The sequence below is a fragment of the Manacus candei genome, unplaced genomic scaffold (assembly GCF_025592945.1).
Source record: "Manacus candei isolate 608988 ecotype Guabito, Panama unplaced genomic scaffold, ASM2559294v1 h1tg000011l, whole genome shotgun sequence".
NCBI lineage: Eukaryota > Metazoa > Chordata > Aves > Passeriformes > Pipridae > Manacus > Manacus candei.
The window spans coordinates 29,712,658-29,733,724 of record NW_026138059.1 but is presented as its reverse complement, the minus strand read 5'-3'; the positions used below and the strand labels follow the sequence as shown (position 1 = coordinate 29,733,724).

Genomic DNA, 21,067 nt, shown 5'->3' with positions numbered 1-21,067 from the left:
ACAGATATTTTACACCTATCTCTTTGTAAATCATTAGTTCCTTAGAATTTACATTAAAATACTGAATTTTTATAGATCTGCTTTCCTTTCTTGCTAATTTTAAAGGTAATTTCTCTTTCTCTAACTGGAAACACATTGATAAATTATTTTTGTAATTCAGTCATTGAGTTTTCAATTTATCTGCAAGGGCTGTTGCAGTCTTCAATATTTCTTTCCTAAGTATAAAACTGTTTTGTTTAAGTTTTTCTGTCTTTAATTGTTTTCCTTAAGACCCTTCTCCAAATGAACACTTTTGCTTTGTTACATACTACCATTATTTTCAGGCGATAGAAAAACCTTTTAGACCCTACATCTTAGCAAAACATGGAAAGATCATTAGTTACTCGCTCTGAATTATAGGTTCACTCTACTTTCTTTCTGATAAAAATCTTTAATCATAAAGAGACAAATCTTCTTGGACATAAAGCTATCATTTATTAACCAAGTTTCTCTTAATTTTCTTAAAAAGCAGACAAACCAACCCAAACCTGCATAAGGCTGGGTTCACAGGGAAATGTTCCCTTCTTGGGGAAATGGCAGTGCAGGCATGTTCACAATCCTTTAACTACGGTAAAATTTTAGGAGTCCAGGTTAAACTACAGATATCTGAGGTCACATCATAAACTTGTCTTTATTCATTATAAGTTCTATTCCTTGGAAAAAAAGCCCAGGCTAACACATACCCACTCCCCCTAGTCTCTCAGGGACAGATAAAGAGTAAGAAAACTTCCAGTCTTTTAAACACCAAAATTCCATCTATTTTTTTTCTGTAAGTGAGTTTAAATGCCTTGGAAAACAGCCTGTGTCAACAGCAGAATAAGCTTTCTCCATTCAAAAGGAAGTCGTTAAGAAACTGGGTTTTTATCTTTTTTTTTTATTTTTTAATGATGCTATTTGTATAAATAATCAACTTCTAAAGTTAGTCAAAAAATGGACTCCTAATCATTAGTGCAATAATTTCACCCAGAAAACAGATGCTTCACATTTAGTATCACAGCAAGAGCTTTTTATACTATCTCCAAAAATATATGCTGAACTGAGTTTAATTACTTTCTTAAAAAATAAAAATGACTGTTGCTGTAAAGACATAGTAAGAATCAAAAGCAGAATAAATATGAAGTGTTGATTAAAAAAATAGATTATGCTGACCATACCCAAGCAATTTATTAAAATTAGCATTAGAGACCTAATGATATGCAGTTACATATTATTTAAAATAAATATATGTATAATCAGTTTTCATTTACCATCACTATGAAACTATATGAAAAAAGTCCACTTTTTAAATCCAATTTATGCATCTGGACACAGTCATAAAAATAATCTTCATTTACAAGGACTGAAATTTATTCATTTTACCAAGAATTAGCAAGTTCTAGAGAATGGACAGATAACTATATTATGACTGTAATACACACAAATCAAATTACATTGAATGCAACAGTTAAGCCTCTTTAAACATCTTTTTAAAAAATTATGACAAATGCCAAATGTGTAATATTTTGGGGATGGGGTTTCTTTTGTTTTGGGGAAAAAATACATTTCCTTAATTAGAAAGCAGTTTAGAAAACAATTTTATTCAGCAGATGTGAACAGCATATGATCAGGATTTCTTGGAGGTCGGATGTTACAGGAGTCTTTTCACTCCATTTGGAAACAGGTGTATATACTAGGGTTTGTTCTGTAGTTCCTGTGAAGAAGATCTGTTATTCCAGATCTTCCAAGACTATTCTGGGAGCCTGCCATGATGTTAGTAAAGGATTGTGAGGTTAAGACTTTATCTATGTGGTAAGTTCCCCATGACAGTTCCGCAGCTGATGTGTGCTTGCAGAGAAGCCTGGAGGGTACCTGGGGAGCTGTGCTGGCTGCTGTTGGCTGCTCTGACACAGCATTACCAGCTTCATGGCAGCAGGGAGTAGCAAATCCTCAGATCACCATGGATTGTTTCTTTCTCTGGATGCTCCAACACATCTGTGATGCTCTGACCTTCCACAAGGCAACTGGATCATACAGAACAGTGGTAATGATGCTGTGAGGGTGTTTCTAGAGGCCTGGTACTCATTCTACGTGTTTGTGAGGCTCCCTGAATGGAAGAATACTAAACTGAAATAACAGGAAAAGTACAAAGCAAAATACATTTCCTTCAATACTATTTGCCAATGTCCAGAGCAAAACTATGTTAACTGCAGACCGCAGCTAGCAATCAAGAAGATAAAGCCTTCCAAAATATGTATCCAAACCAAACATTGTCTCAGTTACTCTGAAGTCTGGCCTCCTGTATTACTCTTCTGAATCTCATCCAGGGGCAAAAGAACTGGCTCTTAAGGGTGGTAACTCAATGCTCAAAATTCTTCAAGGACTTAGTCTCGTACCAGAAGTAAAAGGTTGAAATTTTTCTAAACCCCTATATTTATCTGCATAGTGATCCTGAGTCTTGTAAAGGATATACCATTGGGCTGCAAAGTAGTTAGATATCACTTTAAATGAATTGAGGGTTTCCATTTTCAAACTCCATTTGTCAAAAGGAAAAAAGAGTCTGTGAACTAGACCATATTTTAATGAGACTGCAACAAAAAACCCCAAACAAAAATCAAAAACAGTAGGATCTAAAATTCAATAATCTTAATCAAATACATCAAACCAAAAGTTTTCCTAAAAATACAGTATTTCATATGGCCATAAATACCATGGTCTAGAATATAGTATGGGAATAAAATTCAAAATGAAAATTATTATTACTTCTGGGTATTATCAGGAAAAATATGAAAATGCATTAATTTCTAAAAATATTAAGTAGATAATATATTTAATCTATTACAGCACAGTGTGGATAATACCGGAAGAAAATCCAGTTCTTATGGAGTTACCAGTTCCTAAAACTAGTAAAAATACATAAAGCTAAAACTCAGATAAAATCCTTTATGATTAATGATAAAAGAAATTACTTAGTAAACATGAAGTGTAAGTGATAGAACTATTACTACGTTTTGATTTTGGAAAACTCAAACAAGAACCTCTTCAGATACAGAAGATATTAAACAATAAGATATTAAATCTGTCCCTATGGAGGGCTCAGAATGAATGCTGGCAGTACACAACCAAGGACCTGAATATTTTCCAAGGGAAAGTGATAGTCAGAGGAATAAGTGGCATGTGGTTATGAGCAGACCTTTAGCTCTTTTTAATGCTGATTTAGCTCTCAAAACTGCAGTAAAAAAAGTGTACACCCCTAGTATTCTGCCCCTCCCCCCATTTTTTATGCTTTAGCACCCAATGATTCAGACACCTTTCTCCCATTAATTTCTTGAGTTATAATTTAAAGCTGCATTCACTCATGCTTACCAAAACTTTCAGCAGCTTCTGTTAGAGAAGAATAGAAAACACAGATGAAAATGCTTGACCATCTTGGAACATACAGTAGAATAAAGTATGATGAATGAAGCAGTAACATACAAAGAGTAAGACCTAATGAGCAAGTAAAATATGCAGAAAATCAAAGGCCTAGTGTAGAGTATTATGTTTATCAGAAAAAGCAGCTGTTCTGGGAAACCTGCAGCTCATGGCATCAATCATAATGAGTCAGCATCATCAATTCCCCACACCCTATTCCATAACAGAAAAACACGCAGCCTAACCAAACATTCGAGCATTCAATTATGAAGCAAGACGGACAGTCAAGGGAACTACTACTTTGTGAAAGATTATAATTATCAGACATTTCCATGGTGATTACTCACCCTGATTTATAGTCCTAATGGTAAGTGGGCACACTGATGTCAGTAGTACTGCCTGCCTAAGTATATGATTATCAAAGTATGGGAGGTAAATTGGGACTAAGATTCACCAAGGTTAAGATAGTTCAAACTATACATCAAAAAGATAATTTTTTAATTGTTCCCCCATGAAAACTATTCTATGTAGAAGTGGAGTGGTTTTATTCCTACTGGCCTTGTTTTTTTTTATCACAAGAAGTAAAATTTCTATAAGCCAAAAATTTGTCTTTATTTTTGCACAACTTCATAGTTCTCAAAAGAGGTGAGAAAAAAATTTACCTAAAGATTTGTCAAATTATAAAAAGAGTATGTGTAAAGTAGAAAAGTCTCATCTCATTTTTGAAGCACAGTTTTATCCAACTTCAGTGGATTTAATCAAACTCATTGCCACTCTCTGGGCTCCATCTGAACTGTCACAATGGTACAGGTTTTTTTGTAGAACTGACAAAAGAGCTCAAAAATCATAAGTCAAACCTATGAGACTATGAGGAGTGCTCAAAAATTATGTGATTCAAAAAGAAGGACATGTGAATGCTTGTAAAACACACCTTACTTTTTTGTTTTGGGTTGATTTCTTTGTTTTGTTTTCCTATGGGATGCATTTTGAAGATATCATCTACACTCATGATACCTAGAAAACAAGGATTTGTAATCACATCATTCTTCATCTTCCTCTGGTTACAGATATGATTAACTTGATTACCTTGTAGCTATCCTCATTGTCCCATCAGCTGAAAGTTATAATTTCTGTGATCCAGAAGTTCAATTGCTCACATTAATATATGCTCATATAACTTGCTCATGATTTGTTTCAGGCTAAAACATCTAGTCTAACCTAAATACTTTAAATAGTATCTGAGAAGGGAATAATATGCTTAGAAGCTGGAAAGGACTTTGCATAAAAAGTGTACTGTTACTGTGTATATTTTTTTTCTGTCTAATGGCATTTGAGATTTTCATGCAATGCTTTTATTTTCTAAGTTGGAACATTAGGAGAAAAAATATCATAGCACATAACACAAAATAAGATTAGGTATCACCAGCCTTTTTTGTGCCCATAGATGGTAGGGAAACTAAGCAGTGAATTTGTAAGAGTAAAGCAAATGTAAGGATACTGGTGCTATAAAACCAGTTTTAGTTCCCTTATTTTGTGTGCCTTGTTACTTTTAACTCAAAAGTCCAGTAAGATACCAGTATATATGTGAAAGAATTGAAGTCAACTTTCCGCTCCAAGAAGACAGAGCTGGATCTCAAACCTGCTGTCTCCATGCTTTTCTCCTGGAGAAAAGGCAACTTAGTGAAGTATAAAAAGTTCAAATGCTCATGCTGTCCTGACAGTTCTCAGGAAAGGGCACTAACAACTCCCTCTCAGCAGATCAGCTCCCAACTCATCTCTGCTGAGAATGACAGTCATAAAATTAGTTGAGTCCTACATTTATTGGTTTAGGATTTTCTTACGGTCATTTCTCAATCTTGAAGTACTTTTAGGTGAAACAACACAGAGTAATACTGGTGAAAAAGAGTAGTAAAACAAAATGGAAAGCAGTTTCCATCCCTATGTAAAGACATTTTTCTCGGCAAATGCAAATTTGAATTTTGCCAGTCAAAATACTTTTCCTTACAAAATCCTACGTAGCACTAATATTACAGGGTCTAACTTAAATGACATCTATTAAGCTGGCAAAATGATAATAACCATACAGAAAGTCAGATTTGCTTTTCAGGTTTTCAACAAAGATTGCAATTTTATCCTCCATATCTTGCAGTTCTAAAAGAAGTATTGTTATGTCATTAACAGCTTCAGAAAATTTTATTTGGAATAATGCTGTAAGCATTTATTGCAAAATTTAGATTATGTATCCTTTTGTTTTAGGAGTAATTAATGACATACATTTCTCTATTAGCATTCAGCTTGCATTCATTCAGAAAAATTAATGAAAGGACTTTTCTGTAATTAAATTAAGTTGCATTACTCCTCCAGAACTGAGCATCATGATATTCTCACTCTTTTTCCTTAACATGTTCCTTAATATAGATGTGCACATATAGAAATTGGAGAGCAAAGGAACGATTGCATTGTTTCTCAAGGGAACGTATACTCTGTAACAGCAAATAGCTTGTATGAGATGTCTCTAAGCTTGCTGAATGTTTGTGATGGTCTGTTCAAAACCAAATAGGAAACTGAAAGAATGTGGTAATCTGGAAGAAACCTGCTAAATATATAGACGTTTCTACTAGTCTCTTTGCTATAAACAATAAATTTATGTATTCTGTCAAAGAATTAAGCTGGCTTCAGCAGTGTTTCTTAACTCAGTGTGCAGTGCTGCATGAAAACAGCTGTGCTACTCCACAATGGCTTCTGTGCTGCCAGCTCAGATATCCTCTACCATACTCCTCCATTTTCCCAAATGCAGGGGTAACACAGCTTGCTCATCTGGCTTCTTTCCTGATGTCTATGCATAACCCAAGTCAACCACAAATGATGACACTGGAAAATTGAAACTCTTATAGAAATATCATTTATAGTCTTAAATAATGCCATCAGATTTTAAAGTATGAATGCCTAGTTCAACTTGAATAAATCATATTTTTAAGGACTTCAGCAAATCAGTTTTAGTGCTGCAGAAACCTATATAAAATAAAATGTTAAAGCTAGATTAGATTAAATTGATCTATTGTGTTTGTACACAGCTGTTTTCAAGGACACAGGAGTCATGAAGACTTAAAAACCTTAAATAGGAAGAGCAACAAAGGACTGGTAAAGATCTTTTTGAGTAAATAGTCTGTCAAAAATGAGTATCTATGGGAAGTGATATTTACTTTTGTCTGAAGTCTGATTCCCTGAATTAAAACATTTTTCTACTCCTTTGGATATTAAGTGATGAAGCAATGTTGGAAAGCTATATTATCACTCATTATACTATATCTCTTACATGAAAGGAGAGAGCTTTAGCTCCACAAACTGGATACTAAGCACTAGCTTTAAAATGTTACATTTACCGAATGTTTCCATTATTAGTATGTTTCTGTATTTCTGAAGGTTCCTAAGTGTTGCTTTTTAATGCCCTAAAATGGAGTACAAAGTCTATCAAGGGATTTAGTTGCCACTTTGGACAATACTGAGTCAAGCAAATCAGACACCACTAACACTTTCCAGCCTTCGCACAGTTGCAGCACAGTATGTTCAAGCTCATGGTGCTCATTCACCAGGTCCCTCAAGCCCTGACCCTGCCAATGTTCTTGGACCCTGAACTTGCTTGCAAGAGGCAGCAGTCTCACCCCAGAGAGAACCAATATGTTTTCTGAGAACATGTTTGGCAGAGCAGATGTCACATGCATGGGGCAAAAAATATAGAAAGGCAGGAAGCAAGACTTTCTGAAACCACAGAAAATTAAATTCTCTCTTGGGAAACAGACAACCACACTTCATCTGATCTATAGAGAGTATTAGACTTAAGACTATCTGCCTCCCAGGAGGTTCCCATTAACCAGAAAGTCTTTGTTGTTTGACAAGACAACTTCTTAATTTTCCCCTCTTGGAACTGTTCAGTTTGCTTTTAAATATTTATTCAGCCAAATAGCAAGCTATTGACTCCATAGACCAATGCTAGTCTGCTTTTCTGTGAAGAAAGGGGGTCAGATTTAAGTTCCTGCTCCATTAGCTATTTAATCAATTATCCAAATTGGCAAGGTTTCAAGGGAAGAAAGTCACTAACTTCATCCCAAAATAACCACTCAGTCAGTAGTTAGGGCACATTTCTGACTTGAAAGTTCCTGTGAGTGAAATTTTTTATCAGCTCAGGAGTGTGGGTATGTTTTTAAAAGGTCATCCACCTCAATGGTAAGTGCTCTAATTACGGGATATTTGGGCATCAATTAGAAGCATGTTCTAATAATTTTGCAGAAAAGGTAGATTTAGCTTTTATATTTATTTTCAGGGGAGAGTGAAGACCTCCCCAGTGCCAAAAGCAAAAACCTTTGTGGGTTGTACATGTATTACTGTCCCACCATATTTCCTAGAAGCTATCCTTCCTTCTCCTTGTTGGTTTCTCTGGTTACCCCTCTTACCCATCTATCTCCTATGCTTTGCACAGGAAGCCTAACTCAGGGTAGAGACAGTCTTTATAAACAAAGTACCTGTCAGTTAGACATTACAATGTTTGATGGTTGCATCCAAAAAGACATTTGGGTGCTAAAAGTCAGAGCTATTCACTACATCACTTTTGGTGTCTTGTCCCCATGTTAGATGAAGCATCCATATTTAAGGGTTTATGAGCTGGAAGGACGTTCTCCAGGAAGTTAAGTGGTACAGACTGGGTAGTGGGAAACCCAGAGAACTATGTAATGTCATGACACTGAAAAGGCAGTTTGATAGCGAGGGAAATATTAATCACAGAGTCTGTTTTAAATTTTACTTGGACAGAAGTTAAACACCATGTGTAATATTAGAAGGATGTGCATCTATCTGTTCAGGCTTCAGATTTTGTTAGCAAAGTAGACTTTTATTTTTAGAAACTGAAAGGAAAACAAAAAGAAATGGAATAAAGCTTTCTTTTAAAATGAAAAGATAAGAGATATGCTGATGCTCTCCTAAAAACACTGTAATTAGATTTGCTACCTGAAGTGTAGGCAGTCGGGGTTCAATTCTGCTGATTCCCTGCTCTAGCTACAGCACTGCAATCTACTCCCAGAAACTGTTCTGAGATGAAACACTGGTCACACCTGTAGGAACCATGTCACTACATGGTCCGAATGGGGAAAATAAGTATTTATTTGCCTGCACAGAGGTGGTGAATGACGCTTTAGCCTAGCACCTGACACAGCTGCTCAAGGAATGGGTACCTGATTGCAGTTCTTAGTCCATGAGCCAGAACAGTGAAACATTTACACAGTCCTTGAACTTGTTCAGTCTTCAGAAGGCAAGGTTCTTCTGGGGACATAGGCAAATAAAAATTTGAAGACTAAAAACTGGAATGTGAAATTTCAGGGCAAGGTGGTGAAATTTGTTGTTGAGGACCTAGGAGACTGCCATTGGACTGGGAGAAATAGTGTGGGTTTGCAGTGAATCCCAACTACCATACATTGGTATGTACAACTACCATATAAAGCAGCCTTGGTGTGCATGGATTAGATTTCTATCGAAGTAAAGTAAATCGGAAGCTCTGCTTACAGTCTGTACCAAATGTACTATAACCTGCAGTGGAGACAAAAGTATCTGAACTAACTGGTCCTTTGAATAGCCTCAAACTCCATTCAGGGTAATAACATTTGGTCTGAGACAACAAACTGGATCTATAATGTGGTAAAACATATTGATCACACACTTAAATATAAGGACCTCCACACCAGATGCTTTGATGTACTGCTCTGCTCCTATTGTGCTGAATTGGTTGCTAATACAGACAAGAACATCCAAGTCATATTTCTGCTGCCTAAAACCCTTAACAGAGCTATAAGTCTCTGTGTGGATTTTGCCCTAATTCACCACAGATAATTGTTAGTGAAAACTTCAAATTTCCACTTTTTTTTTTTTCCCCATGGGCAAATAAAATAACATTTCAATAATTAAGAAATGATAACTGGGGAAATGATACAAAGGACAAGATAGAAATTCAGAACTGAAATAAAACAAATACAAGGAATAAAATGCAGGAAGAAAGTTTCACAAGAATTAAAGAAAGATCAGTAATGACTAAGAGGGAACAAACTAGAAAGGAAAACAGGTGGCAATGGAGCGGGAGGAAAATACTATTTTGAAGCAATACTTGTAGAAAGCTTTAAAAAATATACATACCAGTACATAGTATAGTTGCTATCTAGACTGATCAGTGACTATCTCCTCAAGTCTATACCAGGCTTTTCTCATTGCTGCTGAAATAGTCAGTGATTGTCACAAATTACCTTCTCTTCATGGCATCAAAATTGTTGCCCATATTTCGGGGAAAGTATGTGCTAAACCAGTTTTGTACTATATGAGGAAGCACGGCTGGGGACCAGAAACATAGTGCATTGGTTTCCATTTGTAGCTGTGCATTTCTGACCTTCAGGGAGGGATAATTCTGGAGTAATTTTTTCCTACTTACTGAAAACTATAGATTATCCATAATCATTAGACAGCATTAAGCACTTACAAAAATGGGGCACAAACATCAAAATTATTTATTCTATAACAACTGAGTTAAAGCAACAAATATCTCCATAATAATGTGAGAAAAATAATTAAAAATTAGGCCAATCCAACAAAGTTCAAGAAAAAAGATCAATTCATAAATCCACCACAGGAAATTGCTCTACTGAGGGAAAAAAACCTGACAGCTGAGTTTCAGGGTGGAGGATTTTAACCACGTAGGATGCCTGAGGAGCTCAGCTGCTATGGTGGACTGGGAGGACCCGAAGTACATATGTGTATGTACGTATATATATGCATATTTACTATATAAGTATATATATATATATATACATATGCACTAAAAGTACTATATGGTTAAGACACAGGGTTTCTGATTAGCAGATTAGACTGTTGCCTTCATATACCTTAATGCAGAAAGCTGCAGGTTTTCCCAGTAACATGGGGAATATCAAATTCTTCTTGTAAATCTAGATCTGTGTGAAAATTTTTTTCAGGGGAGAGAGAAAGAGAATTTGATATTTTTACACCAAAACAACTCTTGGGATTGGTCAAATTTAAAGAAAAATTGTTTTGGAAAAAGTATATTTTTCAAATTTCTACTCTGAAATAACTTTCCACTGCAGTGTCTTTTTCATCATAAAACATAACAAATTTTATCAGTCTTTTAAATTTATCTACAACCCGATTGACTGAAAGCAGAATCACTGAATTAAAAAAAACCCACTTCTTAATCTGTAGAAACATACAATTGATGTTTTTGTTCTTTTAGAAAACTGGTGAAACTGCAAAATTTCCATAAACAAAACCATATTTTCATATTGCTGAGTGCTTCATTGATAACTATGCAACAGACATTTTACTGAATGGAGTTGATTCTTTCATACTGTAGTTTACACGTACACACACGTAGCAGTGATCTTCCTATTTATTCCACTGATTTCATGAAATTAAATTATTCTCAAGCTCATGCTGAATACTATGAACTGTATCAAAATTCTCAGCCTTGAGTTTCATAGCAGTGCTGCTGTATTTCACTCCAGTGTGCAAGCAATTTGGAATTCCTTCCCATCGAATATTGGTACCACTTGCAATGCAAGTCTTAAACTTCTGTGGTCCGGAAAGATCTAAAACACAGATGTAATTATTGCTGTTAATACTTTTTTTTTTATGATTGCTTAAAAAATACAGATGCTGTCATCCGCTTGCACTTGCTTTCCCTGGGATGCCCGTGGAAAGAAGACTTTTCATCTCAATGGGGCCTTGAGGAAGCACACTTTATCTGGCTATGTGGATTTTAACTGTCAAAATACTTTAAATATTATTCTGAAATCTTCTCATTACTTTCTTCTTAAATATTCTTTAGTTTGAATTTCAAATACTGTCAGCTTGCTGCAGGTGGGCATGCGGGCCAGTGCTAGAGGCCCAGCAGGTCAGGAGGCTATGTCCAGGGCACTGAGGCTCAGCAAGGTCAAACAATTGGGAATTTTGGCTGGGTCCTCCAGGAAACTCTGCTGGGAGGGCAGATGGTCATTCCTTTGCTCCCCAGGCATGCTGCTGTGCAGAAAGGCTGGCTGATAAGGATCTGTAGGGGAGGCGTGGAGACCATCCAAGAAGGGAAGTTCAATCCCTTCCCTGAGCTCCTATCTTGCAACAATAATATTAGTCCTAATACTTACTGTAAGACATCAGCTGTCTCTTAATGTAGCTGTTTGAGGTGAATGCTGTTTGTGGCAGACATTTGCACTTGAAACTCTCCTAATTACTGCAAGTTCTAGACTTAGCAAACTTTTTATGCTCCCAAATGGCATTTGCTGGATACTATTGCATTTTCTTTCTCCATTCATCTAAACGAGGTTGCTTAAAAATTATTTTTGTCTGGTAGTTACAAGAAACTAATTAGCGTTTGTGTCAGAGCAATCTTACTTCATTATTCTTAAACATTGGCCTTTAATCTATGGGTATTTAGAACTGCTGAATAACAGTCTTAAGCAGCTAGTTTGTGCAAATCTTCTATTGTCAGCTTAAATAAAATAAAATAAAACTTGTATAGCCTAGGTGGATAGCCTTGGGTGATAAATTTTATTCCAAGCATAACATACAGCCAATAACTTGATTGCTTTCTAATGTAGTTGGATGTCCTCTCATTCCATTTAAATACAATACTCAGTAGTAGTAACCGTAAAACATTTTCCATTTCAAATTCTTAATTTTGAAATTTTATGTTTTTTCTGTTTTTCAAATTAAATTAGGGATTTTCTATTATTGACCAATACTAATGTCAATTCTAATTTCAAAGTGTTAATTATATCTATTGAAAAATAACCTTGGTGGAGAATTCCAAACCAATTTCTACCATCAGTTCTACCCACTCCCTCTAAGCCAAGACTTTCACTGGACTTAGCAAGGACTTAATTCTGATAAAGTCACAGTACTTGTCACATGAGTAAGCTGATGTACACAATCAGCAAATATACTGGAATACACACACTCCTCAAGCTCTGCATCTACACAATTTCAGGACCGATGCCCTCATTCAGCACCTTCATTTTAAGAAATGTGTTTTTTCTGTAGGTAAAGCCACTGCAGAAACTTTGCTGAAATCCCATTCAGTCAGAATGTGTAGTTCCACTAAAATCACTATGTTTCTCAAAATTGAAATAATTTTGCTGAAATTTAGTTTGAAAGAAAAACCTCCAAAAAAGAGATACTTAAGTTGTTTCTGATATGTTGGTATGTGTATCGAAGTGTTTTACATTTCGGTCTATCCAAAACAATTTATGGAAGAAACTTTTTTTTGAGGACTTCTAAATTTATGTCTTTCAATTCGAAAGGAGATATTTGAAATTTCAAAAACCTTTGAAATGTCACCCTGATAAACAGAGAAGACTGTTTTTGTTGCTTTATGAGCCTGCTTCACCCCATGGTGTCTGGCATGGTCTGCTTGCCACCTGCATCCATCTGTCCTTGGTTAGTAATCTGCTCTGGGTACTGCTGTCGGTACCTGACTTCATAAGACGTGGTGACTCATTTGAAGAAAGTCTTTGAATATATCTAGGCAGTTAATGCAGCTTAGTTATTTGAGATACTTTAAAATATTTTGAACTCCTACCTTGCATTGTCATCTGGGGTGAAAAAGTGGGTAAAGAAAAGCTGCAGGAGGAACTGTGGGCAAATGCAAAAGACAAAAATGTAAACAAGATCCTCAGTCATTACCTTATCACAACTATGGGTAGATTTCATTCTAAGTAGCTCAGATCTTCAACTTGATTGCAATTCAAATCCGTAAGAATGACATCAAGTATTAAATGATTCTATTTAATCTTGGACTAGATTTATGCTTTTTAGTTATTTCCTTAAAGAATATTAAAACACCACTCACTCTAGAGCATTAAAGCAAACTAATCAACAGCCAAATATAAGTTATGCAAAAGTGAATAGCATTTTTTGCTAATCACAAAGAAGTCTACGTCCATCTTTGTTCAGATTTTTAATTTGCACATTTTAATAGGACAAATTATGATTAATCTTGTAATGTTAGCTAATGTTGTGATGGAAGGTGATATAGAAAGTGCAGAAAATATTTTCTAGGATTGTTATATTAGTTAAACAAAACAAAAATAAAGGCTCTATCCAAACACAAATTAAAACTCCCTAACATTCCACATTTAAAAAAGCCCGCAGTCACTGCCTCAATGAGTGAAATAATTTTGAAGGAAGCATATGTTTTATGTCATAATGACCTTCAAAGTTTAGACCTTATAGAGCTCTACCTCTCGCCTCCTCTCACCTAACACTGGGATGGGAAAACAGGCTTTCCTGTGGTTTCAGCTCTAACACACTTTCTCAGCCTAAAATTGCTGTAGTTGCTGTCCTGGACAAACAAAAAGGAAGAAAACATCTGGATTATCAATTAAGTATTCATTTTCAGTGTTGGTGGCTTTGCTTAGTTCAGTAGACTTACTCACATAGTAGATTTAGACTGTAGTATAAAACAACTACAGTAGTTGTAAGTTGATTTGTTTTTCCAAAAGAGTAGTAGGCTTAAATTAGACAAAATAAGCCATTTTACATAAAAATAAATCATAAATAACAGCAGTTTATTTCATTTATATTTATTTTTACATTTATGTTTTTATTTCATCTGTTAGTGGCAGATACTGGGGGGGGGCGAAACAACACTGCAAACATCACTATTAGAATTTCAGTTCAGCCAGGTATGGGAGTGCATGGTTAAATCGTTGTGTACTGTTGGATCAAAAATTCAGAATTGTATGTTAAAGAAATACCAACAATCTATGAGGCTGTTTGCTCATCGATTAGATACGTATACCGGAACCAAATATCTGGCAACGTGAAATTAACAGTGTGTCTACAAAATAAAAAAAAAAAGTGTAAAAACATTTTTTAGGAAAGAATAATATTTGTGTGTGTTATTAATTAAATAATCTCTGCTCCAGTTTCTGAAATACAAATAAGTGTTTCCAGTAAGATATCCTTGAAGAACTAAATGTCTCAGGGGACTGGTAATAACATTTTTGGAGCTTTTCACCTCTAGTTCAATGATTCAAATACAGCCAACATGCAGTAGTGATGGAAAATCATTGAGATTTGAAAGGTGGTTTGTGGCCTGTGTGTAATGAACTGGTATTTCACTCCATTTCTTAGAAGATCTTGAAAAGGCACTTGGCACTTCTGAAAGCACTGATGCTGAGCTCCTCATAGGAACCAGTCAGGTCCCCATAGAGTCACAACCAGGGCTGGTTTCCTTGAGGATGACAGAGGCTGAGGCAATCAACTAAAATCCCATTCCAGAAAAATTTCCTCAGTTCGTTGACCACCTGGAGCAAATTGGTCCTTAGCCACCTGGAAGATCTCAGTGGGCAAATATTTTCTCCATGTCAAGTACCCAGCCAAGCTGGGCTGAAATGGCAGCTCATTCTGGAATCACCATACTGCACTATTGCTTCTTGTGCTCCACAAAGGATGGGTGAAAACAGTTTTATTTTTCATTTCTGCCAATCTGGTACTTTTCATTAGCATTAAATATGCTTAATTTAGGAGGAAGAACAGCAGAAAGATGTCACAGAAATTAGTATATATTTTGAGGGTAAGAGTGGCTTAGTCTCTTTCTTTAGACAGAGGTACATACTAGTTAGGAACAGTTAATAAAATGTCCTTTGTCAAGATCTTACTTGAACTTACCATGTTTTAGAAAATCTGTCTGACAATAATTTTTCTTATCAGTTACAAATTATCTCAGTTCTATGTTTCCCAGTGAGGGCTTTAAATTATCTCCTTAATGATCTCACCTCTTTTACATTAGGGACTTATTTTCACAAAACTCATATATTTTTATGAAAATATACTTTTTTCTTCTGAACATTTAATGTGTTGTGTTAGGAGTTTCCTCAGAGTAAAGAAAGAAGTCTATCTTCATTAACCACTAAATATAACGTGCAGAAATTAAAGCATTCATATGTCATGTCAGCTATATAGATTGTCTTCTATGATGTCACATTTGATTTTCTATTTTTATGACTCTGACAGGATCATATTAAAAAGTTGATTGCACAATGACAGTTCAGGCTTTGAATTATTCAGCTTTTGAGTGTACTCTTGCAGAAAGACTGTTTTGTATTTCTTGCCACTTCTGAAAAACTGACATTTAAAAAAATGTAAAAAGAAAGGGAAAATGCTTACTAATAACTAATTAATAACTCAAGTTTGGCAAAGGTAACCTCTTTTAATAGAATATCAGACAAATTAAAACCAGATTAAATATAACATGCAGCGTATTTCAAAAGTCACTTGAAACATTATTCTCAGGATGACATTTTAGCCTCAGAGAAATAGATTCCAATTCATTTTCAGTGAAGCCAGGACTTCCTTCTAACTGGAGAAAACCCATACATTTCTAATCTGGTTTTAGTAACTATCACTGTAAATTCTTGTGGTACTTAGTTGAATTACTCATCCCTTCTCTTAGAATATGCTCAAGCTATTAATGCTTAGTGAAGCCAATGGAGCTTTTTCCATTTGCCCCCTCAGAGGGAGTCTAACCCTTAAAGCTGGAGTCTCTTGGGTAATTTTTGCAACAGTCTTTCAGGCTTTATACTGTATTTTTTCCTATGATGACAGGTTTCTGCCAGCTTTCTTTTTTGTTCCATTTTACCTTGGTCTAGTGTTAAATAAGTGCAATCTGTTGGTTCATTTGTACCAAATAACTCCAATTGTAACCCTCTTCAGTGTCCAAATTTGTCTTTTCTTCATTACAACTTAAGGTTATTTTTAAATCACTAAGGATATTTTTAAATCACTAAAGATGGAAACATCTACTTTCCCACTTGATTAAATTTATCTAGTCCTTTCATATCAGAACTTTAAAACAAATAATGTCATTTTAAGGAACATGCTGTTCCCAACCCCTAATATGAAATATTAATGGTATCAGATATGAAAATATCATTCAAAGTCAAAACTTTTTTCCAGTAAATTATGACTGCTATTTGGTCACAATGAAACTGTCCCTAGCAATATATATATTATTCTTTGTCAAAAGAATCATCTCAGCTGAGCTGTCTGGGCAGGTAGGAACCACAGGCCTGAGTACTGCTTGGAAGGGTAAGGTGTGGAATGTTCCATACGAGACACAAAATAAATCCTTCCAGCTCTGGCAATGGGGAAAAATACAAATGATCTTTTCATGTCCTGGTTCCTCAAAAATGGTTAGCAGAGACATCTTTGATTCTGCTCACAGAAGTGCCTTGGGAGAATCTCATACTGCTTTTGCTGAGATCAGAATCATGACCCCAGTTATACTAAGAAATGCGCTTGCATTTCCTCGAAATTATCTGATGCTTATTCAAGACTTTAGTACATCATTAAATATATACATTTTGCTGGTCCTCACCTCTCTTCCAGCATCTCTACATTCTAACTCGAAGATAACAAGAGTGCCCGTTTTCATTATAAGCAATGAAAATTAGTTACAGATCACTTACACCACATTATTTTAGTTCACCTATTTAACCTGAACCTATCTTGTTTCAATACATGATTCACCCTGGGACAGCAATTTTTCATTCTTAAATGAACAGTTACACATTCATGTTGCTTTCCTAATGATAAGCCAAACTTATTTCAAATGTACGAGTGAAAACAAGATACCTCAATTCAATGACGTTTCATTCTGCAATATCAATATCAGTCTGCACATATTCTGATAGAAATAAAAATGCAGGAACTACCAGGACAGGATCTTGTGTCCTTATCATTTACTCAATCTCTACACAAGCAAACTCTGTCGAAGACAGCAAATGGTACCTATCCAAGCGCAGAGTAAAAACTGCAAAGTAATATAGCCCTCTACCAATTTCATGTGTTTTTAACATCCATCCTCCTCAAAGGTTTCAGGGTTTAAACTTTTCAAAAAACTGACTAAACTGAAATCAAAATCAGTGTGTTTCCCTTACAACTATAGGTGTTTTGACTGAGAAGAGGCTGACCATTAAAGGTGACAGAGAAACTTACTTCCTCAATAACCTTTAAATCTTATTGTTTCAGACTGCCACCAGCTGTGGCAGGTAAGATATGCTGAAACCATTCTGATGAGTCTCATACAGATTCCTCTCTGTATCACAGGAAGGAAACTCATCATCCTGTGCAGAAAATCAGATCTACAGAATTACTAGGTTTCCCTTTTTGCAAATGATGTGTATTCCTTGTATGTGACATACCTTGAATCCCTTTACCCAGTGTAGTGCAGGATTAAGGAATTCTCTGTAAGTCAGAAAAAAATACTATGAAAAGGTAGAGATGAAACACATGAACTAACACGAGGTAAAACTGAGGAAAAATTCCAACAAAATTTAACAAAAAGCAGGAATTGTGGGGGAAAAAAAAAAAGACATTTTCCAGTCATAAGTGTTATCACAGCACCAGCTTCTGGAGAAGAGAGTGAAGATTTAGTGTGAATCTTATGATCATACTTGTTGGTTATTTGCCTTTTTTTTTTTAATTAAGACAGTTTCCAGGTCTTTAACATTACTGTGTGCTAGAGATATAGAATAAAAGAAGCGGGGAGCGCTGCTGCCATAACAACGCTTCGACGGGGAACTATTGGGATACAGATAGTTACTATACTAGCTACCATCAGCAGTCTGTATCATGACACATAAAAACCAGAAAACCCTTTTCAGCCACAGCATCCCGTCATTTGCACTCTGGGCAGCGCAAGCAGAACAAGCACAGACTTCTAGTCCCCTACCGCCACTTTATTTATTTAATTATTTACGGGGGGGAGCGTTACAAAAGTCCATTTGAGCGCTGAGTCTTGCCCGAAGCCGCCCCCGTTTCCCTCGGGAAGGGCCGCGCTCCACCGCACCCGGCAGCCCCGGGAGGGAGACCGGGACTATCCGCCACCTCCCTCCGGGGCGACTCAGGGGAAGCCGCCAGTTCTGCTGAGCTGGGTCCTCCCTCCCCACCTTCCAACAGTCCCTTGCACAAGTTAAGGTGCTGCCCCCGCCCCGAGCCGCCCCTGGCGCCGGGGGGTATGGGCGATGCGGTTCAGGGGTCTCCTGGCTCCGACCGGGGAGCGCGGCTGTCGGAGTGTCTATGTTATGCTTCTATGCGCGTCCGAGATCCCCCGAGGGAATGGGCAGCAGCTCCCAGGAGGGGCGGCAGCGCGGGAGCTCCTTTCCCCGCATCCCGGCGGATCCGCCAGAACACCCCAGCCACCCCCCACCCGCGGAGAGGGCGCGATCGCAGGTCGGGACCCTCTGTTCCCGGGCGGGGGGGGGCGGCCGCGGTGCCTCCCTCCGCGACCCCCCCGCGACTCCTCCGCTCCCCCAGCGCTCATCCCCGAGGCCGCTCCGGGACGGGGGGCGCGGAGGCAGGAAGCGGGGGGATGCACGGCAGGTGCTTTTCGGGGTGGGGGTGCAGGGCCCGGTGACTCACCCGTCCGAGGCGGGGGCTGCGGGCGGCGCGGCGGCAGCGCTGCCCCTGGAGTGCGGGGGGCGGCGGGGCAGGAGCAGCAGCGGGCGCGGGAGCAGGGGGGAGCGGCGGGGCCCGGGCTGCTCCTGGGCGCGCTCTCGCTGCCCATCCCCGGCGCTGCCGCCGTCGCCGCCGCCGGAGGAGGATGCGAGGGAGAGTCAGCCCCGGGCGCGGGCACGCGCAGCGGCGGAGCGGGGAGGGGGGGACCAGGAGCGGCGCGGGGGCGCGCGGCAGAGGGGGAGAGCTGGGAAGCGCGTCGCTGGCTTCTGCAGTCCTCCGTCCTTCGGCTCCTCCATCCCTTCGTCCCTCAGCTCTCATTTTCTCATTCTTCTACCCCTTCTCTCTCCATCCCTCGTCCCTGCATCCCACATCCTCCCATCCGTCCCTCCTTCAACCTCCATCTTTCCATCCGTCCATCCCTCACCCCTCCATTCCTCTATCTGTTCTCCTTCATCCCTCATCCATCCGTCCCGCCATTCCTCAGCTCCTCTGCTCCCCCGGTCGCTCCCCGCCGTCCCTCCGCGGTACCCTCCCCGCGCCTTCCGCTGCAGGGTGTCCCTGGAGCGCCCGGGGGCCGCGGCAGGCGTGATGCTGCCCTCACGGCGAGTCAACAAGACCCCCCTCCCCCTGGGAAGGGCGACTTGCTCCTTTGAAGGGCAGAAGGTCCCCAGCCCCGCTTCCTACTTCCTCCCCCAATCTCTAAAGAAAAAGCGCTGCTAGAGCTTTCCTATCCTGCTCTTCGTTTTCTTTTTTTTTCTTCCTTTTTTTTCTTTTTTTTTCTTTCTTTTTTTTTTTTTTTTTTTTTTCCCCACGCGGCAGAAGGAAACAAAACGGTGCTGTGGTAGGGAAAAAAAAGGCGGTAAACAAGAGGAAAGCGTATAGAGTACAATAATCATTGTCTATATGAAAAACAAACCATACACTGGATTAGTTCTTAAAAGCAATCTTTCAAGCCTGCTCCTGAAACCTAAAGGACTTCTTGGATGTTTATTTATGATCAAGGCTAAGTATCTGAACGTTAAAAATAAAAGAAAAAAAACAGCTTAGAGTGAGTGCATTGTGTAAAGAGTAGACCTGTAAATCAAGTGAGTCAAATAAACAAGAGCACCAAAAGCTGGCTATCAACTCCTTATCCTTTCTCTGAACTCTCCCTGCATTATATAATTTTGATAAACTGCTGCGAGTACATTTGGGGAAAAGATATAGAAATGACGAGAATGTAGCGCTTTTTATTAGAGCACATTAGTAGCCTTACCTTACAAGTAGTTGCTTCCGAGGTTCATCTGTGCATTTCTTACCAGCCCTCCAAGTAAACAAATTACCAAATGTTCAATGCAGACATATGATTCCCTGGTGTCAGTGTCTCTGTCCTAGACGTTTCTGAATGGCTTGCGGATTAACTTACTATGCTCTTCTGCTCTGCCTTGTACCAAGAGCCGTGCAGGTATCAACAGCTCCCACTTGTGAAGACAGGGAAGAGAGAGATTGGGTAGATTTCCACACAGCTCCACATTTCAAACTGCTGATTTGCTGTAAGTGCTGTAGTCACTGTAGGTCTGGTCTTCTAACAGGTTTACTCAGTAGGAGAGGCCTGACCCAAAGTTCACTGAAGACAATATGAATATTTCTGTAACCATGATGGGAATTGGTTCAAAACACTGTTCACTCGCTGTTGGCATGAAGGTATTTCTGAGTGCCACTATTCTAGTAAAAGCTAGTAGGAGCTAGTAAGAACTCCCCGGAAACAAGAAAAATTACTCCCTAGGAACAAGAAAAATTACTACAATGTGCATCTTTTTCACAAAATTATTGAGAAAAGGTCAGGGACCTGTCTCCATTTCCCTGCAACTATTGGCAAAAATATTTACCGCAATGCAGGTTACAGCCCCTGGCTAGAGAATGTCCTGTGGTCTCTGTAACCACAACCAAGCTACCAAATACAGTAGGAAAGGGAAGGGATATTACAGGTCCATTTTTGGACATCTGTAAAGCCAGTGGGAGAACTCAGTGTTTCATTTTGAGCCATTACTGCTTGCAAGGAAAATCAACAAATTAATTTTTCAGTGTTTTTCCCTTCTCTGATCACAGTCCTTGAATTAGATCTGAGCACCCATTTGAGATGGAAGTAGTCAGG

General features: G+C 38.2%; 1 protein-coding gene across 4 annotated transcripts in view; it reads right to left on the bottom strand.

Moving 5' to 3' along the window:
• FUT9 (fucosyltransferase 9) overlaps positions 1-20,376 on the bottom strand; it is a 107,579-nt gene extending 87,203 nt beyond the window's left edge. The window contains exon 1 of one of the 4 annotated variants that reach the window (XM_051778209.1): positions 20,189-20,376. Coding sequence is in view for 1 of the 4 variants with exons in the window: in XM_051778207.1 (XP_051634167.1) it covers positions 19,358-19,394 (37 nt within the window). In the remaining 3 variants the exon portion in view is untranslated. Of the gene's footprint in view, positions 1-1,887; positions 1,928-18,897; positions 18,932-19,357; positions 19,550-20,188 lie in introns of those variants that run through there. The other 3 variants (XM_051778207.1, XM_051778210.1, XM_051778208.1) reach the window with 3 other exon arrangements.
• Positions 20,377-21,067: the final 691 nt, after the last annotated feature.